Consider the following 25,902-nt stretch of genomic DNA (forward strand, 5'->3'; position numbering starts at 1 on the left):
CAGAGACAGTTTCTTCCACCAGGCAGTCTGGATGCTCAACCCCCCCCCCCCCCCCCCCCCCCCCCGTGACCCCACCACTGACTCTGCCAGCCCATGTACTCACCAACCTCAGGACTGCACACCTCACTTTATCCTCCCCCATTGCACTGTTGCGTCCACATCAGGACTACCTGTACTGATACTGGTACATTAGTATATGGCCATTGCACTATTGTATTTAATGTTATAGTGTTTACATCAGCATACCGCCACATGCACCACTATATTATACTGTTATACTGGCTACATTAGCATACTGTCATTGCACTATTGTATTTAATGTTGTACTGTTTACATTAGTACACTCACATTTGCACTACAGCATCATACTGTTATACTTACACTGCTTACACTGTTTATACTATTTTATATTATTTTTATTTTGTAAATCAGTAGTTTTTTTTACTTAGCTTAGTAGTAGTTTTTATTCTATACTTTGCACCGTGGATCTGAGAAGACTGAAATTTCATCTGTGCTGTATATCGAGCATGTATAGCATATTTGACAATAAAGTTGACTTTGACTTTGACTTTGAAAAGGCTGTTTGCAAAAAGCCAAAAAGCCAAGTTGTGATTTGAAACCGTCTGATATAACTGGGGTCAAAATAAATAGAATACTGCCATCTACTGGCGTCCAGACGCTCATACTGCCATGAACACTACTAGCCAGTAGATGGCAGTAGAGACCATGAAAACCTGCCAAAACAAAATTCCAGATAATCCGTGTCTGCTACATTTAAGATGCATAGAATTTAATAAACGTAAACTGAATTTCAGACATCTTATATATATTACTCTGGAACAAAGAGGACAGACAGTGTTTGACATAAGCAGGACTCTAAAGAGCAAACAAGAATCGATTGCAATGATTCCAACTGAAAATAATGGAGAAGCAACCTGGGCTTCTTCTGGCATTTTTACATAAAACACAATAACAACATCAATAAACCCAGAGAATATATTCACGAGAGTTTTAGGCACAATATACAAAGGGTTTAATGCTGTTGTCCGTGTGGAGCCTGATCAGAGTGTCTCAAATGCATTTCTTCTGTCGTGAATGTACTGAGATTACCCATAATGCACCTTTGACACAGGATGTCCACACTAAAACCTTCAAAATTAGTGCATTACTTTAAAACTAAAACATATATCTGATATTTTCACTTCATAAAACTTCAGACGTGACATTAATTTAAATAAAGTCTCCAAAATTAGTTTGGTTAAAATTTTAACCATAAGTTAAAACTGTATGCGTCTGGATGACTTGGATGATATTGCCAGCTTATCAGTATGGGGTCAAAAGAAATGAGCTTTTTTCTCTTCTGTGACCAGCTCTCCTTTGCCTGCAGAGGATAGAGTGGTTTCTTCAGGAACCAGCTCTCCTCTGTTTGTAGAGAATACGAGGTCTGTCCATAAAGTATCGTACCTTTTAATTTTTTTTTTTAAACTATATGGATTTGATTCATATGTTTTCATGTCAGACAAGCTTGAATCCTTGTGCGCATGCGTGAGTTTTTCCACGCCTGTCGGTGACGTCATTTGCCTGTGAGCATGCCTTGTGGAAGGAGTGGTCCCGCACCGTCGTCAGATTTTCATTGTCTGCAAATGGCGGAATGATTTGGGGTTTTTTCCCATCAGAATTTTTTCAGAAGCTGTTAGAGACTGGCACCTGGAAACTATTCGAAAAATTTATCTGGCTTTCGATGAAAATTTTACGGGCTTCACAGAGAATAAGGTCTGGTAGTACAGCTTTAAGGACCCCTTTAAGGATGCTCAGCGTGCCGCGCTCCGAGCTACGATGTCGCGGCACAAACCACGGGATCATTTCTAAGCTGATCGCTCTGTGGATACGAGACCGTCATGTGCTCTTTCTCTGGTTATCACAAGAGCTGGACATCAGCCATTTCCCGGCAGATTTCACTTTTAACAAGAGATTTTGTCATGGAAAGCCGCGCGGAGGCTTCGCGCGTCACGACCGATTCGCTTTGGAAGCGAGACAAAGGAACACCTCCGTTTCGGCGTGTCAGAGGACAAGTTTGGACATGTCTATCTCGGCTTTCAATGCTTACCAGTCCAGTAAGTATCAGTGAAATTGTGGAGAGCTGGACCATTTTCACAGAAAGCCAGATAAATTTTTCGAATAGTTTCCAGGTGCCAGTCTCTAACAGCTTCTGAAAAAATTCTGATGGAAAAAACCCCCAAATCATTCCGCCATTTCCAGACAATGAAAATCCGACGACGGGGCGGGACCACTCCTTCCACAAGGCGTGCTCACAGGCAAATGACGTCACCGACAGGCGTGGAAAAACTCACGCATGTGCACAAGGGTTCAAGCTTGTCTGACGTGAAAACATATGAATCAAATCCACATAGTTTAAAAAAAAATAAAAAGGTACGATACTTTATGAACAGACCTCGTAGAACTGCACATCTACTATAAAACATTTAACAGGTAGGTATTCAACTGATTTTAGACTTCATAAATGTTTGTAACTGTTAAGCTTTGTTCACCACACCTGCAAAAATATGTTAGCGGTCTAAACTTTATCGGACCAAAATTTATCGGAAGATAATTAGTCTGCTGATGGTTTTCAAAGTTATCTGAAAAGCTAATCCGATAATGAAAACATTAGCTTTGTTAATTAGAGGTTAGCAGATTACAGGAACTGTGCCCACCACTGAACTTCACTAAATGTAATCTTTTTAATGCACTTAATGCCTGGAGCTTATTTAAGGCAGCCGTTTTTTTTCAGACGAAGGTTTGACCCGGTCATTAAATGAAGCAGGCCCCTATTCAAGGTCAAGCATTCAATCAAGGAAATATGCAAGACTAACTGGTGCTCCAGATTCCCCATAGATCATTCAGCACCTCCTGACTGCAGCTAATCTGTTGCATACATAAAACAGATGTCAGTTTCATACATATAGCGACTTTTGTCAGTTTTGTACATATAATGGATTTTATCCGTTTCATACATATCACAGATTCTGTCCGTTTTATACATATCATGGATTTTTTCCGTTTTATACATATCACGGATTCTGTCCGTTTCATACATATCACGGATTCTGTCCGTTTCATACATATCATGGATTTTTTCCGTTTTATACATATCACGGATTCTGTCCGTTTTATACATATCACGGATTCTGTCCGTTTTATACATATCACGGATTCTGTCCGTTTTATACATATCACGGATTCTGTCCGTTTTATACATATCACGGATTCTGTCCGTTTCATACATATCACGGATTCTGTCTGTTTTATACATATCACGGATTTTGTCCGTTTTATACATATCACGGATTTTGTCCGTTTTATACATATCACGGGTTCTGTCCATTTTATACATATAATGGATTTTGCCCATTTTATACATATACAGGGTTGGGAGGGTTACTTTAAAAACGTGTATTCCGATACAGTTACTAGTTACCTGTTGAAAAATGTAATCAGTAACATAATCCAAGTACCATAATATTAAAGTAATGTAATTTGATTACTTTCAATTACTTCTGGATTACTCCAATATCAAATATGCTAATACAGACAAAAGAAACTAAATAGAAATAGTCTTGACTAGATAGTACAGTTTATTAAGCAAAAATCAAACTGTTTCTTTTCCATGGCATGTGCTCTGTTTTACTTCACATTATGAATTAAGAGCACCACAATAGTGTTTTAAACACACCCAGTGTTCACCTGCTAAATTTTCAACAAAAAATGCCAAACAAATGAAGGATAATGAAAACTCAGGCGTGTGCGGATGAATTTTATAATTAAAAGTGGCAGAACAATATACAAAACAAAAAAAGTCTACTACTTGTTCAGTAAATTCACACCATGTTTAACATATCAGTCCACTTATTGAACTTTCAAAATAAGAACAACAGCATAATGAAAACCATTAAGTAAATCCTGTCAGTAAGGAGGCGTGGTCACCATTTTAATTCCGGGCAAGTTAGTGATTTGCGTGCATAGAATTCTAGAAACAGGTGGAATATGCCGGAAAGCTGCGCATGTTGGCAAAGCCACAAACGGAGGAACAAGGGAGACAATATTTTCTTCCATAAGTAAGTGGTTTTGGTTCTTCTTGTCATTTTGTCCATGATATTTGGATATGTCTCCTGCCGTACCTGTGTCGCCCGATGACACGGACCATTAACTCTTCACTTATGTCTAGTTGATATGTTCCACTGCTAGACCAATGTCTAGTTAAAATACTTGTCGTTAGTGATTAAAATTGTTCAACAAGACTGGGGATTTTTTTTAATTTGCACCTTAAAATAATGAGATTATAATGACCCGCGCTGTGCCGCTCACAGTCACACCCACACAGAGATGTGTACACACACCACTGACTCCATGAATGAAACTCGGTCAATAAAGGATAACTGTGTAAAAATCTAATATGTATATAAATGTATTGTAATGGTTTTAAGAGCTGCGTTGAACAGCAGCTGCAGGACGCCTCAGCTTGAACAGCGCAGATCCGTGTAACTTTCAACTCTAATATTTGGGAATGTGTGTGTGTCCGAGTAAGTTTAATACTTTCCTGACATAATTTAATGTCATTTAATCTTACTGGCTCAATATCCATGTCAAAATGACATATTTAACACGTATTTTGCGAGCATTTTTCTGAGTGTGTTCAGTCGCGAATCTCCATTGAAAATGCATTAACATCCGGGTACTTCATCAATATTTTGCCTGGTTAGGTGACGTCATGTCGCTGTGTGTGAAGGGACGTTTTTGTTTCAAAGAAAAAAAAAATATTATATACAGATAACAGGGTTCTAGTTAGGATAAAATTTTAGCGTAGTGGTAATGTCAAGTGAGCGGGGGGGTGCGGAAGGGGGGCAGCTTTTGAGAATTTAAGCTAAAAATTGGCCATTCTAGGGGCACCCAAAGGTGAAAGCCAGGTACGACAGCCCAAGTCCCTTCATCATGTCCAGAAGGCTGGAGAAGTTTGTTGAATGGGCAATCTCATTCTGGGTTATCCAGTACATGACCCTCAGTGAGGCAGTCGGAGTCCATGGACATTTTTAAGTCAAGACTTAAAACCTATTTTTATTCTCTTTCTTATGAGTAGTTTTTATTTTATGTTTTATTATTTTACTTCTGTTTTTAATTAGGTATTTGAATTTTTTTTTTTTTTTTTTTTTTTTTATGTTGAACTGTTCTGTGTGAGGCACCATGAGGCGGCTTTTGTTGTAATTTGGGGCTTTATAAGCTGATTAAATTGAAATTGAACAACATTTTATTGAGTCTTAAAGTAAATAAATATGAAATTGGTTACTGGATCCTTAAACTCTGGACATAATAAACTCTACATGGTGGATCCTTGATCTCTGGACATAAATAGAAATAAAATTAGTTAGTATTTGTCAAAAGCATTTCCTTTCAGACATTATTATTGGCATGAATGTCTTTCCATACCTATGAGCTGAGCTCTTGCAGATGTGCTGCAGGTCAGGTTTATAAAGAATGCAAGACGTCTCATTTTGGGAGGAAAAAATGTTTTAGTCGATTGCAGTTTGTCTGTATTGCAACGTTTGTAAGAGGTGTCATTTTATTTAAAGCGGCGATTTGTTTTGAAGTTATTAATTCCAAGCGGACTCTTTCTCAGAGAGACAGAGTCAGAGAGCCGCGCAGCGTTTGAAGCTGTGACGATTCTCGTTTCTCGACTGCAACAAGACCAGAGTCCCAGTTAGTGACTTTAATCCACACAAAAGTGATTCATGATATTTTAATGGCTTTCAGAGGGGTTAAGAAACAGACTTACCGCTTCTGAAGAGCAAATCAAAGAGCCACAAGCCATTGAATTGAAGCATTGCTTCGATTCACACTTCAAACTGGAGTCGCTCTGCAAAAACGGTTGATTACAGACACTGTATTGAAAATCGTAACGGTCCAAAATTATAGCATAACGGGCCGTAACGCAAGTTTGCGCTAGCTAGAACCCTGAATATCATAAAATGCATTAAAATTGTAATCCTGTGAAGTAATCCCCATTTTTTACTAAATATACCTTTTTTTCTGTAACTGTAGCGGAATACAGTTACCTTTTTTTTTGTATCCTAATTACGCAACGCCCTTACATGTATTCTGTTACTCCCCAAGCCTGTATGTATATATATATATATATAAACAGATTTTGTCAGATTTATAAATATAACAGCAGATGTTTCCCTGTCGATCATTCGGCGCCTCCTGACTGTAACTCATCTGTTACATACATATAACTGATTTAGTCAGTTTTATACATATAGAGAGTTTTCTGTGTAGGCTCTCAGTTGTCCAGGTGGTTTCCATAGTAGAGAAGCTTGAATCTTCGACTGGACTGGGTTGCTTGACGCGAGGACGTTTCGCTTCAAATCGCAGAAGCTTCCTCAGCTAAAATTCTTGCTCTGGTAGTCTGACTTCTGTCTTGACTCTTGTGGAGAAGAATAATCAGAAGCCACAAAAGCTGGAGTTTTAAACCTAACCAGACCCCTCCTACCTAGAGGCAGACTGCTATAGGCTAGTGACTAAACAATAGCTCTAATTAGCACCTATTGTGCTCTAGTTAGCACCCTCCTAATGACAGGGCAGCTGTCCCTCCTAATGATGGGACTGACGGCTCTCCTGATGGCTCCCTTGATGACTCTCCTGATGACGTGAATGACTCATTACCATGAACAAAAGACTGAAACTGCTTTGATCTGAGTACCCCATTGTAAACGGGGGACAAAGCGTGTCTCAGACCCCCTCCTAGGTTAAGGCTGGGTTTCAACTGTTTCACGTAGAATGCCTCTTTGACCTCTCTCTCAAACCATTTCTTCTCTCAGGCTAAGATTTTAACTTCCTTGTCCTGAAATGTGTGGTTAGTGTCTTTAAGGTGGAGATGAACTGCAGACTGAGGTCCACTGGCGCCCTCTCTGCGGTGCTGGTATAGCCTTTTGTGTAAAGGTTGTTTAGTCTCACCTATGTTGTGTTCATTACAGTTTTCCTGACATCTGATAGAATACACTACATTGCTCTGTTTGTAACTAGGGATCCTGTCCTTAGGGTGAACTAATTTCTGTCTCAAGGCGTTAACTGGTTTAAAGTAAACTGGGATTTTGTGCTGTCTGAAGATCCTCTGTAGTTTTTCCCCTACTCCTGCTGAATAAGGGAGAGACACTCCTCTTCTTCTTGTCTCTGTCTCCTGTCTATCTGGTCTCTTTGTTCTCTGGGACTTCTGCACTTTGTCCAGGGACCATCGTGGGTACCCACGATGATGAATTGACAAGAGTCAAGACAGAAGTCAGACTACCAGAGCAAGAATTTTAGCTGAGGAAGCTTCTGCGATTTGAACCAAACGTCCTCGCGACAAGCAACCCAGTCCAGTCGAAGATTCAAGCTTCTCTACTATATAGGGAGTTTAGTCCATTTTATACATACAGTGGATCTTGTCAGTTTTATACATATTGCAGATTTTGTTTGTTTTATAGATATAGTGGATGTTGTCAGATTTATAGATGTTGCAGATTTTGTCCGTTTTATATATATATAATGGATGTTGTTCGTTTTATACATGTAACAGGTTTTGTCGGTTTTATAAATATAGCAGATGTAGTCTGTTTTATACATATAACGAATTTTGCCAGTTTTATACATACAGCGTTTTTTTCTCCGTTTCATGCATATAGCAAGTTTTGTCCATTTTATACATATAACGGGGCTTTGTCCGTTTTATACATCTAGCAAATTTTGTCCATTGTATACATATAACGGGTTTTGTTGGTTTTATAGATACAGCAGATTGTGTCCGTTTTATACATACAACGGGTTTTGTCTGTTGTATACATACAGTGGACTTTATTATTATTATTATTATTATCATCAGTATTATTATTATCAATATTATTATTACTTTATGTTTTGTTCTATTTTGTCATTTGATTTTTAAATGTACCACAATGGAAATAAGTGTTTTCACTTTCTTGTGTCATTCATGTATTTTTAACATATTTACAAATATAGTATGTATTTACATAGAATTTACTAAATAAAATCATGCACGCACACTATAATATGTAGTTTGATGAAATGAACTTGTGCAGTCGGGGGAAAAAGTAAAAAAAAAATTAGTTGTATGCTCCATAAATTTTTGTCTGTAACTGTATTAATTCTTTGTGGGGAGGCACTGATGACTAATTAAGAAGATTGACACTGTAGTTGTTCTTTGAAACCAATATAATTTGGGGTTAAACATAAAATTTAGTGTCACAATTCAGGGGTCCAGGGCCCAGGGCTTCAACCCCCCCCCCCCCCCCCACCCACCCACCCACACACACACACACCCCGTGGACTCATAACTGGAACAAGTGGTTTCAGGAAATTAATGAATGAATTCAACAGCAGCTCAGACACATAAATTCTTTGAATGCCTTTAATGCATTTAAGTAAATAAACATTTCACCATGTGGTTGAAAATTAAATTGCACTGAGCTTCTTGTAGCATGTCTTGCAAATTGAACTGAATATGTAAATGTCTCTAAATTAGTTTAATTGTACCTCTTTTCATGACTAAAATGTATTTATATATTTTTTCCCTTCTTATTCATTACGTGCACCAAAGATGTAATAAAATCATCAGTGTTTATTTATTTATTTGTTTGTCTGTTAACAGGATTATGTCAAAACTGCTGCATGGAATTTAACGACATTTTCAGCACAGATGCATCTTAGGCCATGGAAGACTCCACTGAATGTTGGAGGTGATTTGGATCCGGATTGGCGGATGTCAGAAATCACTGGTTGCTCTTGTTTCCTCATGTATTTCTAATTGTCATGTGTTTTTTTTTTTTTTGTGGGTAGGCAGATGGTGGTTGAAGCAGTTTGGAATCTTGTGCACAGGTTGTGAATGTCCGTTTAGATTCTGCTGAAGCTGCTGCTCGGCCGTCAGTGATGCAGACACAGACATGAGAAGCAGCAGGCGTTCTGACACACGTGGACTTTTGTACTGACGTGATATTATTTGTGGACACCTATAGAATGTGCAGGCCCTGCTGACAGAGAGCTTCTTCGGAGGCGGGCGGACAGCTAACAGAACGTAATCATAGTATGAATGTGATTGTAAGCAGGCGAGGCCTTGAGCTCATTGTGCAACACATTCAGCGCCGCAGAAACCGCCTGCCGGCTGGGACACAAGTGGCACTCGATTGGTGCAGAGATTGTTTGCTGTAAAACACAGCTCTGCAGCCTCTGCCGTCCTCCTCTGGTCGTGTCATGATGACTGCAAACTGATGTGCCTTCTCAACAATGAAGTTGTTTTTTTTTTTTCTGCCATTTTGTTAATCACCCTCAGGGCCTTCTTGCTGATTGAAATTCGAGCGAGTGTGCTTTACATGCTTTCCCCTCTCTCTCTCTCCCCGTATGTCTGCATTGTCTCCTTGAAAATTGCTATCTTTCTGGTGAAAACACATAATTGTGGGCGGATGAGCTGTGTCTGCCTGCACAATGCCTGCTCATTGTCTGTTTTCCATAGCAACTGTCTTCATTGCCAGAATGTGACAAAACAAATAACTCTTGAAAGATGCTTTTCTATCAAGGAGGGACAAAGACTGCTTCAGTCTGTCTCCGTCCTCACCACAAAGCTCCTGCATGCCGCAAACTTACTGATCAGAGATGTTTTTGAAAGCATCTTTCAGAATAATGAACTCGCCACAGGCTTCTGAAATTCTGTTCAAATCAAGGCAACATGTTACCAGTGTTTTAACTGACCCATTTGAATTTCAAAGGCCTCAACAGAAATTTGGTGTGTGTAGGAGTCACCATGTGTGCCTTCTGTCCACAAGTCTGGTGGACACAAACCCTCCTAAACAGATTGGTGGATTTCAGTGAAATGAAACACAATAATCACAGACCTTATGAAGATCTGCATGATGGAGAATAATTCTGGTCCAAGGTCTTTAAGGTGGAAAACCCTCCCACATGTCACCTGGCTGCAGCAGATGGATGGTCACATGTAAGAGGCGGACTGGTCTTCTCCTTGAGTTTTGCCATCTGGGACCCAAAGTGGGTGTGTCATGTGGTGAATGTGGTGGTGCACGGTGCCAGTGTCTGCTCCTAGATCTAACTGGGCTTCAAGGGGACATCATTGGACTTTCGTGTTTGATGCTTCATAACTTTGTACATTTAGCTCCTCCTAAACCCATTGATGGATTTTTTTGAAGATATGCTTGAAAGAAAATAATTATGGTCCAGTGTCTTCAGGGGGACATAACTGGATTTTACACTTCTTGTTTGACCTGTTGCTTACGTTCAGGAATTTCTTAAGATTTTCGTCCATTGATACCTAATGGAAGCAAAGCTGCTCCCGGTGTGTACATGAATGTGAGGCATTGTTGTAAAGCACTTTGGGCTTCTGATTCAGATGAAAACGTGCTGTATAACCACAGTCTATCATTTACCATAACACATGCAAGCAGCTATCTGGTTGTTAAGTGTGACGTAACGCATCATGTGATTTTCAACTTCCGGCTCCAAACAAAAAAGGCGCGCTGTCATTAACATTGAGAACTGCACTGAGACGATCTGATCAGGCTGCACTTACACCGCTGCACACGGACAACAGCATTAACATCACAACATAAAACTCTTTGTATATTGTACCTAAAACTCTCCTGGATATATTAACTGGGGTTTTAGATGTTGTTACTGCGTTTGTTTTATGTAAAAATGTCAGAAGCTCAGGTCGTTTCTCTGTTATTTTCAGTGGGAGTTGCTACGAGCTGCGATCGCTTCCTGTTCAGGTCGTTCAGGCAGAAAGTGAAGTTTGCACTTTAACGTCCTGTCTATTTTAATAAATAATTTTTTATTAACAAACAGACATGTATATTTTACTTGTGCGGTAAACCGCATTGTGGCAGAACGCAGAGTATCATTTTGTGATCTTGTTCACAGACCTCTAGCTATGATTTGTTGTTGATAGTTGATTGCAGCGGCCTGGTGATGTCAGCACTTTGTACAACTGCCTACCACTGAGAAGGTCTCTGGTTTGATGCTCTCCTTCCACATCTGGAGATGGAGATCCTACATCCAACATGGATCCATAAGAAATTACTTTTTGATAGTTATTAGGGTTTGGGGACTTGTACTTTTATATATATATATATATATATATATATATATACACTCAACAAAAATATAAACGCAACACTTTTGGTTTTGCTCCCATTTTTTATGAGATGAACTCAATGATCTAAAACTTTTTCCACATACACAATATCACCATTTCCCTCAAATACTGTTCACAAACCAGTCTAAATCTGTGATAGTGAGCACTTCTCCTTTGCTGAGATAATCCATCCCACCTCACAGGTGTGCCATATCAAGATGCTGATTAGACACCATGATTAGTGCACAGGTGTGCCTTAGACTGCCCACAATAAAAGGCCACTCTGAAAGGTGCAGTTTTATCACACAGCACAATGTCACAGATGTCGCAAGATTTGAGGGAGCGTGCAATTGGCATGCTGACAGCAGGAATGTCAACCAGAGCTGTTGCTCGTGTATTGAATGTTCATTTCTCTACCATAAGCCGTCTCCAAAGGCGTTTCAGAGAATTTGGCAGTACATCCAACCAGCCTCACAACCGCAGACCACGTGTAACCACACCAGCCCAGGACCTCCACATCCAGCATGTTCACCTCCAAGATCGTCTGAGACCAGCCACTCGGACAGCTGCTGAACCAATCGGTTTGGATAACCAAAGAATTTCTGCACAGTCTGTCAGAAACCATCTCAGGGAAGCTCCTGGTTCACACTGTCCAGGGCAGATGGCAGACAGCGTGTGTGGCATTGTGTGAGTGAGCGGTTTTCTGATGTCAGTGTTGTGGATCAAGTGGCCCATGGTGGCGGTGGGGTTATGGTATGGGCAGGCGTCTGTTATGGACGAAGAACACAGGTGCATTTTATTGATGGCATTTTGAATGCACAGAGATACCGTGATGAGATCCTGAGGCCCATTGTTGTGCCATACATCCAAGAACATCACCTCATGTTGCAGCAGGATAATGCACGGCCCCATGTTGCAAGGATCTGTACACAATTCTTGGAAGCTGAAAATGTCCCAGTTCTTGCATGGCCGGCATACTCAGCGGACATGTCACCCATTGAGCATGTTTGGGATGCTCTGGACCGGCGTATATGACAGCGTGTACCAGTTCCTGCCAATATCCAGCAACTTCGCACAGCCATTGAAGAGGAGTGGACCAACATTCCACAGGCCACAATTGACAACCTGATCAACTCTATGTGAAGGAGATGTGTTGCACTGCATGAGGCAAATGGTGGTCACACCAGATACTGACTGTATCCCCCCCAATAAAACAAAACTGCACCTTTCAGAGTGGCCTTTTATTGTGGGCAGTCTAAGGCACACCTGTGCACTAATCATGGTGTCTAATCAGCATCTTGATATGGCACACCTGTGAGGTGGGATGGATTATCTCAGCAAAGGAGAAGTGCTCACTATCACAGATTTAGACTGGTTTGTGAACAATATTTGAGGGAAATGGTGATATTGTGTATGCGGAAAAAGTTTTAGATCTTTGAGTTCATCTCATACAAAATGGGAGCAAAACCAAAAGTGTCGCGTTTATATTTTTGTTGAGTATATATATATATATATATATACGAGGTCTATTAGAAAAGTATCCAACCTTATTTTTTTCAAAAACTATATGGATTTGAATCACGTGCAATTACATCAGACATGCTTGAACCCTCGTGGGCATGCAAGAGTTTTTTCACACCTGTCGGTTGCGTCATTCGCCTGTGAGCAGGCTTTGAGTGAGGAGTGGGTCCACCCCTCCCGTCTATTTTTTCATTGTTTAGGAATGGCTCAGAGACTGCCGCTTTGCTTGATCAAAATTTTTCAGAAACTGTAAGGCACATCCGAGTGGACACCATTCGAGAAATTCACCTGGTTTTTGGTGACATTTTTAAGGGCTGATGAAAGATTATGGAGTGTTACTGTCGCTTTAAGGACAACCCACGGAGCCGGAGGGCGCGCCGCACTCCGAGCCGCCGTCGTCAGCCTGTTTCGAGCTGAAAACTTCCAAATTTAAGCCTCTATTGACCCAGGACGTCGTGAGAGAACAGAGAAGTTTCAGAAGAGGTTGGGATCAGCAGTTTAGCCGGACATTCCACTGTTAAAGGAGATTTTGTAATGAAAGACATGCAGACGGATTCGCGCGTCGGCAGGCAGCCGCTCATGGCGCGGCGCCACAGAGAAACACCTCCGTTGGAAGCGTTACGGGACAAGTTTGAACATGTCCAGCTGTTAAACAGTTTCTTGGATACTCACTCGACTGAAAACCATCGAAAGCTGCCTGAATTTTACAAATGGTTATCAACACGGAGGTGTTTCTCTGTGACGCCGCGCCATGAGTGGCTGCCTGCCGACGTGCGAATCCGTCCGCACGTCTTTCATTACAAAATCTCCTTTAACAGTGGAATGTCCGGATAAACGGCTGATCCCGACCTCTTCTGAAACTTCTCTGTTCTCTCACGACGTCCTAGGTCAACAGAGGCTTAAATTTGGAAGTTTTCAGCTCGAAACAGGCTGACGACGGCAGCTCGGAGCGCGGCGCACCTTCCGGCTCCGTGGCTTGTCCTTAAAGCGACAGTAACACTCCATAATCTCTCATCAGCCCTTAAAATTTTCAGCAAAAACCAGGTGAATTTCTCGAATGGTGTCCACTTGGATGTGCCTTACAGTTTCTGAAAAAATTTTGATCAAGCAAAGCGGCAGTCTCTGAGCCATTCCTAAACAATGAAAAAATAGATGGGAGGGGTGGACCCACTCCTCACTCAAAGCCTGCCCACAGGTGAATGACGCAACCGACAGGCATGAAAAAACTCACGCATGCCCACGAGGGTTCAAGCATGTCTGATGTAATCGCACGTGATTCAAATCCATATAGTTTTTGAAAAAAAAAAAAAGGTCGGTTTCTTTTCTACTAGACCTCGTATATATGTATATGTGTATATATGTATATGTATACACTCAACAAAAATATAAACGCAACACTTTTGGTTTTGCTCCCATTTTGTATGAGATGAACTCAAAGATCTAAAACTTTTTCCACATACACAATATCACCATTTCCCTCAAATGTTGTTCACAAACCAGTCAAAATCTGTGATAGTGAGCACTTCTCCTTTGCTGAGATAACCCATCCCACCTCACAGGTGTGCCATATCAAGATGCTGATTAGACACCATGATTAGTGCACAGGTGTGCCTTAGACTGCCCACAATAAAAGGCCACTCTGAAAGTTGCAGTTTTGTTTTATTGGGGGGGATACCAGTCAGTATCTGGTGTGACCACCATTTGCCTCATGCAGTGCAACACATCTCCTTCACATAGAGTTGATCAGGTTGTCAATTGTGGCCTGTGGAATGTTGGTCCACTCCTCTTCAATGGCTGTGCGAAGTTGCTGGATATTGGCAGGAACTGGTACACGCTGTCGTATACGCCGGTCCAGAGCATCCCAAACATGCTCAATGGGTGACATGTCCGGTGAGTATGCCGGCCATGCAAGAACTGGGACATTTTCAGCTTCCAAGAATTGTGTACAGATCCTTGCAACATGGGGCCGTGCATTATCCTGCTGCAACATGAGGTGATGTTCTTGGATGTATGGCACAACAATGGGCCTCAGGATCTCGTCACGGTATCTCTGTGCATTCAAAATGCCATCAATAAAATGCACCTGTGTTCTTCATCCATAACAGATGCCTGCCCATAACCATGACCATAACCCCACCGCCACCATGGGCCACTCGATCCACAACATTGACATCAGAAAACCGCTCATCCACACGACGCCACACACGCTGTCTGCCATCTGCCCTGGACAGTGTGAACCGAGATTCATCCGTGAAGAGAACACCTCTCCAACGTGCCAAACGCCAGCGAATGTGAGCATTTGCCCACTCAAGTCGGTTACGACGACGAACTGGAGTCAGGTTGAGACCCTGATGAGGACGACGAGCATGCAGATGAGCTTCCCTGAGACGGTTTCTGACAGTTTGTGCAGAAATTCTTTGGTTATGCAAACCGACTGTTTCAGCAGCTGTCGGAGTGGCTGGTCTCAGACGATCTTGGAGGTGAACATGCTGGATGTGGAGGTCCTGGGCTGGTGTGGTTACACGTGGTCTGCGGTTGTGAGGCTGGTTGGATGTACTGCCAAATTCTCTGAAACGCCTTTGGAGACGGCTTATGGTAGAGAAATGAACATTCAATACGCGAGCAACAGCTCTGGTTCCAAAATACCTCTATTGGAAGCCTTGAGGACAAGTTGGAACATGTCCAGCTGTTAAACAATTTCTCATATACTCACTCCACTGAAAGCCATCAAAAGCCGCCTGGATTTTACAAATGGTTATCAACACGGAGGTGTTTTTCCTGTGCCGCCGCGCCGCGTCGGCTGTGTCCCGACGCGCGGACCCGTCCGCACGTCTTTCATTAAAAAAATCTCCTTTAACAGTGGAATATCCGGATAAAATGCTGAAACCGACTTCTTCTGAAACTTCTCTGTTCTCTCACGACGTCCTGGATCAATAGAGCCTGAAATGTGGAGGTTTTAAGCTTGAAACAGGCTGATGACGCTGCCTGAGAGCGCAGCGTGACGTCTCGCACCGTGAAAAGTCCTTAAAGCGACAGAATCACCTCAAAATCTCTCATCAGCTGTTAAAATTTTCACTGAAAACCAGCTTAATTTTTCGAACCATGTCCACTTCGATGTGTCTCACAGGTTTAGAAAAAATTTTGATCAAACAAAGCGGCAGTCTCTCAGCAACTTCTCAGACAAAGGAATTCCGACGAGGGGCTGGACGACTCCTCCCACAAGGAGTGCTCACAGGCGAATGACGTCACCGACAGGCGTGGAAAAACTCACGCATGCGCACGAGGGTGCAAGCATGTCTGATGTAAAAACATATGAATGAAATCCATATAGTTTTTGAAAAAAATAAAAAGGACCTATACTTTACGGACAGCCCTCGTATAGTAAGTAAGTCCCTTCGGCTGCTCCCTTGTTTGCACTCGGGGTCGCCACAGCAAATCCAAGGTGGATCTGCATGTTAAATTGGCACAAGTTTTACGCCGGATGCCCTTCCTGACTCAACTCCACATTACATGGAGAAATGTGGCAGGGTGGGATTCTGAACTGAAGCCAAGCGCATTAACCACTTGGCCACCACCCCTGCATATATATATATATATATATATATATATATATATATATATATATATATATATATATATATGTATGTATGTATGTGTGTGTGTGGTAAAAGTTTGTCAAATTTTTATTGTCTGTTGATTCCATTAATTATATTCAATGTTCGGTCATGTTTTATAATTGTATCTAATTCATACACAAGTGTTGAGGATTCCAGCAGCTGGAGAAGGACAAGCAGACACCACAGCTCACCTGCCTGTGGCAGATAGATGGTTGCTTTCCAGAGGTTGGGATGGACCGGGTGTGTGCTTTTGTGATTGCCATACAGGACCCTAGGTGCTCCCATGGTGTCATGGATGTGGCAAAGCTACAACACCAGTGCATGCTCCCAGACTCGACTTGTACCTTGAGGCTTTGCACTCAGCCAGTTGACGGCTCTGGTATAAATTCCCGGGTAGGGGACACTGGGCTCACGTGTGCGGCGTCTCATCTCTGTGGACGTCACTGGTCCCTCTACGCAGCATGGTTGCGCTCATTTGAGTGAATGCACTTTGATCCTTTGTTCACCTTTACTCCCCTTCCTCCAAGTATTCCAGAATGACGGTTGCTGTTTGATCTCGTGGGCTGTTGATGTTAGCCAGCCGTGTCTGTTCTCTGCGGTCAACACGTTTGATGTTCACACAGCTCAGCATCAAGTCAATAATTTCACTGTTGCTCACGTGAACAAAGTCTAACTCACCACTTGTCAATATTGTGAAATGGTTTGTGTTGAATGATGATCAAAGCCTGAACATGAATCTCTTCTCTCTGTGTAGAACCTGTCCCAGACACACATGCTCATAGACCTCATCCAGGAAGTAAAGGAAAAAGGCTACAAACTGAAGATCTGCCCGCCTGCCGAGACCAATCTGGTACAGCTGAATGTCCAGCTTTTCTCTCCAACAAGTTTTTTATATATTTTTTTTTCTAAACCAAACACTAGCCTCTGCTCTTACTAACATCCACCCACAAGGATCAGAAAGCACCAACAACCTGATGTCCATCTGCAATTCATAGAAAGAGCTTATTCTCCTCCAGTTGTTTTTGACTGTTTGCTTCATCTGAGCTTTGTTCACAATTCTCAAATTTTAAACTGTAGCCAAAATATGGACTATTTTGTGGTGAAAATGGTGAAATTTGCCAAAAATGCATCTTTTCCTTTAGTTCTTGATGAATTTTGATTCCAGTTTTTTTTGCTGGCTTCCTCGTGAAATTTTGAATTTTGGGAAAAAATCCAGATGTTTGGTGGTAAAAACACTGAAATTCACTCAAAATAGGGCACATTCCCAAATTGTATGGTTGCTAAGAAAAAACACTCCAAAGTAAGACGCCATTCAAGAAAATTTGCACATGAAGATTTTGGAAGAGAACCTCAACTACCAGCAAAAATATTCACAGCAGTGTGTAAATGACTGTTTGACCTGATACTTCAGGTTTCATTCAGAAGTGTAGCGACACAATAAACACTAAAAAGACTCAGAAAAATAAGAGCACATGAGCTGAGTGTCATTGATGTGCTGGTTGTGTTTATGAAACCCTAAATTTTTAAAGTTTTCTTTGGAACGTCTGGAACATCTTGCTGTTATTCCTGATGCATTTGTGCCACATTCACCTAATACGGAACTTCACGGAACACGGAACGTCATCTAACATGGAACTTCACCTGACAGAACATCATTAGTCCTTGAGCCTGTCATCAATTTTGACCTAATCGGTACCACTGAAGGTGACTAAACAACACTTAGAATCAAGCCTCAGTGTATCACGGCCTACACAAAAATGTATGATAGACATCCCAGGGTGGTAGCTGTAGCCAGGTAGGGGTCAATGAAAAATTACATAGAGGTCAAAATTTTAAAATGCTCCAATCACAGTGAAACCTGTATCATATTATTTGTCTCATCATAACAATTCCAAAAAAGTATAGTTTGTACTATCTATGATGGAATGTTCTGGGGTTATAAGGAAAAACAGCAAAAATGGCGACAAAGGTCAATTTCAGTTTGTACTGGGGTCAAAAGTTAAAGTTGCTCCAATTTCAGTAAAAAAATAAAAATGCAAATTATTGGTTGAAATAAAAGGATTAATAAATGGAATAGTTTTGACTGTGTTGACTGTTTGGTCTCCAAAGTAAAGGTCAAAGAAGGTCGATGTTCATTGAATTCTATGACAGGTGACATATGTTACCCTGTAACATGATAACTAAGCAGGACAGATGGTGCAAACTATTCCTTATTAGTACCCTATTAACCCAAACAATAATTTGCATCTTTTTTAATGAAATTGGAGCAACTTTAACTTTTGACCCCTGTACAAACTGAAATTGACCTTTGTCACCATCTTTGCTGTTTTTACCCGATAACTCCAGAACATTCCATCATAGATAGTACAAACTATACTTTTTAGGAATTGTTTTGATCAGACAAATAATGTGATATAGTTTTCAATGTGATTGGAGCATTTTAAAATTTGACCTCTGTGTATTTCTTCATTGACCCCTACCTGGCTACAGCTACCACCCTGGGATGTCTATCATACATTTTTGTGTAGGCCATGATACACTGAGCCTGGATTCTAAGTGTCGTTTAGTTACCTTAAGTGGTACCGAAAACCTGCTTGGCCCGTGGACTACATCTAAGACAGAACTTCACCGAACACAGAATGTCATCTAACACAGAACATCACTGAACGTGGAACTTCATTGAACAAGGAACTTAACCGAACACGGAATTTCACGGTACACAGAACTTCACTGAACACGGAATTTCATGGAACACGGAACATCATCTAACACGGAACTTCACCGAACACGGAACGTCATCTAACACGGAACTTCACCGAACTCGGAACGTCATCTAACACGGAACTTCACCGAACACGGAACGTCATCTAACACGGAACTTCACGGAACGTCATCTAACACGGAACTTCACCGAACGTCATCTAACACGGAACTTCACCGAACGTCATCTAACACGGAACTTCACCGAACTCTGTTTCACGGAATATGGAACGTCATCTAACACGGAACGTCATCTAACATGGAACTTCACTGAAAACAGAACGTCATCTAACATGGAACTTCACTGAAAACAGAACGTCACTGAACGTGGAACGTCACCGAACACGGAGTTTCACGGAATACGGAACGTCATGTAACGTCATCTATCATGGAACTTCACCGAACACGGAACGTCATCTAACACGGAACTTCACTGAACACAGAACATCACCGAACACAGAGTTTCACGGAATACGGAACGTCATCAAACATTTAACCTCACCAAACACGGAACGTCATCTATCACAGAATTTCACCAAACACGGAACGTCATCTAACATGGAACCTCACTGAACACGGAACGTCATCTAACACGGAACCACACTGAACACGGAATGTCATCTAACACGGAACTTCATTGAACACAGAACGTCATCTAACACGGAACTTCATCGAACACAGAACGTCATCTAACGTGGAACGTCACCGAACACGGAGTTTCACGGAATACAGAACGTCTTTTAACACGGAAGTCATCTAACATGGAACTTCACCGAACACGGAACGTCATCTAACATGGAACTTCACCGAACACGGAACGTCATCTAACATGGAACTTCACTGAACACAGAGTTTCACAGAATACGGAACGTCATCTAACACGGAACCTCACCGAACACAGAACGTCATCTAACACGGAACCTCACCGAACACGGAACGTCATCTAACACGTAACCTCACCGAACACGGAACGTCATCTAACACGGAACTTCACCGAACACGGAACGTCATCTAACACAGAACCTCACCGAACACGGAACGTCCTCTAACACGGAAATTCACCGAACACGGAATGTCATCTAACACGGAACCTCACCGAACACGGAACGTCATCTAACACGGAACCTCACCGAACACGGAACGTCATCTAACACGGAACCTCACCGAACACGGAACGTCATCTAACACGGAACCTCACCGAACATGGAACGTCATCTAACACGGAACCTCACCGAACACGGAACGTCATCTAACACGGAACCTCACCGAACACGGAACGTCATCTAACACGGAACTTCACCGAACACGGAACGTCATCTAACACGGAACCTCACCGAACACGGAACGTCCTCTAACACGGAAATTCACCGAACACGGAACGTCATCTAACACGGAAATTCACCGAACACGGAACGTCATCTAACACGGAACCTCACCGAACACGGAACGTCATCTAACACGGAACCTCACCGAACACGGAACGTCATCTAACACGGAACCTCACCGAACACGGAACGTCATCTAACACGGAACCTCACCGAACACCGAACGTCATCTAACACGGAAATTCACCGAACACGGAACGTCATCTAACACGGAAATTCACCGAACACGGAACGTCATCTAACACGGAACCTCACCGAACACGGAACGTCATCTAACACGGAACCTCACCGAACACAAAACGTCATCTAACACGGAAATTCACCGAACACGGAACGTCATCTAACACGGAAATTCACCGAACACGGAACGTCCTCTAACACGGAACCTCACCGAACACAGAACGTCATCAAACACGGAAATTCACCGAACACGGAACGTCATCTAACACGGAAATTCACCGAACACGGAATGTCATCTAACACGGAAATTCACCGAACACGGAACGTCCTCTAACATGGAACCTCACCGAACACAGAACGTCATCAAACACGGAATTTCACTGAACACTTAGCTTCATCTCTGACCTGCTGCTGTGAGGCAGCTTGTGTATCATTGACATTGATTTGTGAATTTGAATGACTTCCATTCAGAGTTTGAACCTTCAGGATGATCACAGAAACAACTGTAATTTAAAGAATTAAATAAAAATATAGATATGTTTATTTGAAATGGGACAGTGCATATTAATGAACATTGTTACATGTAAATATGCCGGATTATAGCAAGATGCTAATTTCCATCTGTAGTCCCAGTAACATAGAAACAGACTAGGAACACACAACATACCAAAATAAATTAATCATGACAGAAAACAATTAAAACAGAATATACATACAAATATTTACAATTCAAAGTAGCAACAATTGATCGTTAATAAGCAGCCGACAGGTGGAGGAACCAAAAGAGTTTTATGATGATGGGTGATTGAGGTGCAAAAGTTCTGTATTAAAGTGACAAGTGCTACGTGCAGAGTGCTTCAGTGCCTGGTTGTAATTACACATTACAGTACTGGGTTGTACTGCACGTTGGCCAATACACTCATTTGCACGTGCACAAGTGTAAATATTGCACAGGGTGATATACACAAGTTTATTGTGTAAAGACTACTAAACCATTTAATAAAATAAAGTACACAAGGGTATTGTGTACATATAACTGAAACAGAAACTCGAGTGGTGCCTCCACAGGTGAATTGTGTTTTAGGCTCCAGATGGTTGCATGTCTGATTTGTCAGTAACCAAACTTTCAATTGTCCTTTGAAAGTAGTGAAAGTGGTGCTCTGCCTGATTGTGACTGGGAGGTTGTTCCAAGCTTGTCCACCTTTAATGGAGAACACGTTCTGACCATAGGTGGTCCTTCTATGAGTCATCTCACAGTCACCTCTGGTGTCAGCTCTGTGAGTCTTTTTATGCGTATGAATTCTTTAACAGGAGTTGGTGCTGGTCCATATAAACATTTATATATGAAACAGGCATATTTGAATACCTTCAGAATTGCAAAGTCTAGAAACTTGTGCTTTTCCAAGGTCATTGCTGTTTTTGTTGAAATTCTGCTAATTTCACTGATTTTTTGGGGGGGTGCACGAACTGGATTTTTGCAGATATTTTCAAACTCATTTTGGCTGATACAATATAATGAATGGCTGCTTAAAGCCTCCCTCACTCAGGTCATGTCTGAACCGAAGGCTTAAAAGTCCTGTTCTGTGGGCAGATTACACGAAAATCCCAACAAGCCAAATTTCCCATAATGCATTTCTGGTTGTCTGTGCATCTTGGAAACGATGACGTCCTGCTGACATCACGCCCGTTCTTACAGGGAGAAGCACGTGTCAGACTGCTTCATCATATCTGCAGATGACCATCATTAAACTTCTGATCTGTTATCAGCCCATGTTTGCTCATGTCATTTTCTGAAGTGTCCAGGTGTAATACTCCACATTCAGAGTGGATACCTGCCTTCTGTGCTTGTTCTTCCAGAGTGCACTGACCGTGACGTTGCCCAGTCCAGAGCCCCTGACCACGGCCATGTTTCTCTTCCTCCAGAACATGAAAGATCTGGGGAAAAGTCTGGTCAATCCCAAGATCCTTTTCAACCAGCTCTGCCAGAAGTAAGTCACATTACTTTCCTCATCATTCTGATAAATCAGGGGTCTCAAACTGATTCCAGAAAGGGCCCAGAGGGTGCAGGCATTCTTTGCAACCACCCACTCCACCACCAGGTGATTTCACTGATAACTGATTCCACCTGCTCAAAGTGATGATTATCAGTGAAATCTCCTGGTAGAAGAAAACCTGCAACCTCTGGGCCCTTTTGGGAATCAGTTTGAGACCCTTGTTATAAATATTTTCTCAACTTTAACTCTGGAGCTCAACTTTAGCTCAGCCATTTGTGAATGGCTGAGCCTTTTGGGGATGCTCCTTTATACCCAATCACGATGTTCACCTGTTTCCAATTAGGTGTTCTTTGAACATTCATCAACTTTCCCAGTCTTTTGTTGCTCCGTCCCAACTTTTTTGAAATGTGTTGCAGGCATCCATTTCAAAATGAGCAAATATTTGCACAAAAAAAATAAAGTTTATCAGTTTGAACATTAAATATTTTACAAAGACAAAATATTAAATATCTTGTCTTTGTGGTGTATTCAGTTGAATATAGTAGGCAGAAGAGGATTTGCAAATCATTGTATTCTGTTTTAATTTACCTTTTACACAACGTCCCAACTTCATTGGAATTGAGGTTGTCGTTGTTCTGCTTGTTGCTCTTCTGTTGTGTCACCTGTGTCACATCCAGGATCCAAGTCAGGATCTGCATCTGGCTGTGTGACGAGGTGCAGTTTTTTGCTTTTCTTTTTTTGACCAGTGTGAATGCCTGGCTGGCTGGGGTCTTGTGTGAGCCTGTGTGTGTACGTTTGAGGGCCCTGTAGTGTGTAGAAGTGCAGGTGGGTGGCTGCAGCGTTTCATACCGGATGACTGCGACCGTCTCTGGTGCTGCTTTGACAGTTAATCTGGTACCTACTTTTCATCAGACAGGCCTCATTGTGCCTTTGTGTTGATGTTGGCTGGCACCTCACCTGGTACCACCTCAGCTTGCACTGCGCATGCAGTCAATTGTGCATTCAGACAGCAATCATTGCACACACACGGTCCTGATTTTAATTTACACCACTGGCCTGCATTTAAATTGAATTTGGTGACTTCATGCCTCAGCAGTCATTAGCTGTGTACCGCAAACACCACAGCTGAACTTTTACACAGGCCAGTACATAACTGGGCCTAATATCAGTGTTTTCAGTGGTATTTTATTGCTTGGCTGTTTGGCTATTTCTGGAAGTCATGCTTTTGCCTTTGAATATTTGTAATAAATTAAATAAAATTTGACAACAATTGATATGGAAGCTACAAATGTCTGACCTTGAATAGAAATCTGAAACATCGTGTAAATATTGGGCCTGATCTGGAATAGCTCCGGTTACATTTTGAAGTGGGAAGACATGATAGACAGAGTTGGGACTTTGCAAGCTTCAGCTGTGTCTTGAAAATGGTTTGTAAGTGATTTTCTGAAAGCTGTACCTTAGGGTTGAATGATAGGACGTGCTACGTTGCTGTCTAACGGTGGTCTTTCTCTGGATTAGGCACTGTTACCCCCTGAAGTGTTTTTGCCTAAAGTCTCGTTGTGAAGATGTGTAACATGCGCAGTACACATCCACAAATAATGGTGTCCTCTTGTTTCTGTTTCTCCACCAGCTTGATTTAAGAAACTAATCTTGAGAGTCAGATTTTGTAAGGAAAACTTTGTAATTATGACTGTTTTTAACTGTTTGGAAGAGATCAGAACTTGACCTTTGACCTGAGCTGGGGAGAGTTTCTTCACACGAGGACTGTTTATTCTGTTTATATGGACTAGACTAAGGTCTGTCAGACTCATCCATCGTGCAAATGAAGCACATTAATTCAGGTCTGTAACTTTTAGCTGAAAGCACAGTGTGAAGATCTGCTGCTGTATTGTGGTGTAGCGGGGATATAAGGCTAACATCGTGCGTTTTTGGTATGAAAACATGAAACTTGGCACACTTGTAGAGTGACCGCAGGTGAGCATTTCTGGATATGGAAACAAGTTGGCAGAGCCCCTTGGTGGTGTCTTTGGCAACTAATGTTTTGCCAACTAACCGTATTCATGAACACATCCTAATATTGGGATAACTTTACATTTCTTAATATCAAGTCAGGAAACTTGGCAAATTTTGAAAGGAGAACATGGTAAATATAATAAAAGTATTAAAAATTTCATAAGAGCCCCCTGGTGACAGATACGTAAGCAGTGCTGGTGTCGTTGGTCCATATTGTGATATGAAACCGTCTCATCCATTGTGTATTATCTGAAAGTGTAAACTTTACAATATTGGATGAAAAGCAAATTGTAGAAAAGAGAATGAAGTAAAGGTGAACTAGCTTAAACCAAAACAAACTCTTTGGGAATATTTGCAAGTGATCTACAACCCCTGGCAAAAATGATGGAATCGCCGGCCTCGGAGGATGTTCATTCAGTTGTTTAATTTTGTAGAAAAAAGCAGATCACAGACATGACACAAAACTAAAGTCATTTCAAATGGAAACTTTCTGGCTTTAAGAAACACTATAAGAAATCAAGAAAAAAAATTGTGGCAGTCAGTAACAGTTACTTTTTTAGACCAAGCAGAGGAAAAAAATATGGACTCACTCAATTCTGAGGAAAAAATTATGGAATCATGAAAAACAAAATAACGTTCCAACACATCACTAGTATTTTGTTGCACCACCTCTGGCTTTTCTAACAGCTTGCAGTCTCTGAGGCATGGACTTAATGAGTGACAAACAGTACTCTTCATCAATCTGGCTCCAACTTTCTCTGATTGCTGTTGCCAGATCAGCTTTGCAGGTTGGAGCCTTGTCATGGACCATTTTCTTCAACTTCCACCAAAGATTTTCAATTGGATTAAGATCCGGACTATTTGCAGGCCATGACATTGACCCTATGTGTCTTTTTGCAAGGAATGTTTTCACAGTTTTTGCTCTATGGCAAGATGCATTATCATCTTGAAAAATGATTTCATCATCCCCAAACATCCTTTCAATTGATGGGATAAGAAAAGTGTCCAAAATATCAACGTAAACTTGTGTATTTATTGATGATGTAATGACAGCCATCTCCCCAGTGCCTTTACCTGACATGCAGCCCCATATCATCAATGACTGTGGAAATTTACATGTTCTCTTCAGGCAGTCATCTTTATAAATCTCATTGGAACGGCACCAAACAAAAGTTCCAGCATCATCACCTTGCCCAATGCAGATTCAAGATTCATCACTGAATATGACTTTCATCCAGTCATCC

At 41.5% G+C, this 25,902-nt stretch overlaps 1 protein-coding gene across 1 annotated transcript in view; it reads left to right on the plus strand.

Moving 5' to 3' along the window:
• Nucleotides 1-25,902, plus strand: part of usp45 (ubiquitin specific peptidase 45) — a 215,536-nt gene that overhangs the window by 66,518 nt on the left and 123,116 nt on the right. Inside the window, exons 7-8 of the mRNA XM_034175426.1 lie at nt 17,081-17,176; nt 22,509-22,639. Of these exons, the coding sequence (XP_034031317.1) occupies nt 17,081-17,176; nt 22,509-22,639 (227 nt within the window). The remainder of the gene's footprint in view (nt 1-17,080; nt 17,177-22,508; nt 22,640-25,902) is intronic.

Source organism: Thalassophryne amazonica, chromosome 7 (assembly GCF_902500255.1).
Source record: "Thalassophryne amazonica chromosome 7, fThaAma1.1, whole genome shotgun sequence".
NCBI lineage: Eukaryota > Metazoa > Chordata > Actinopteri > Batrachoidiformes > Batrachoididae > Thalassophryne > Thalassophryne amazonica.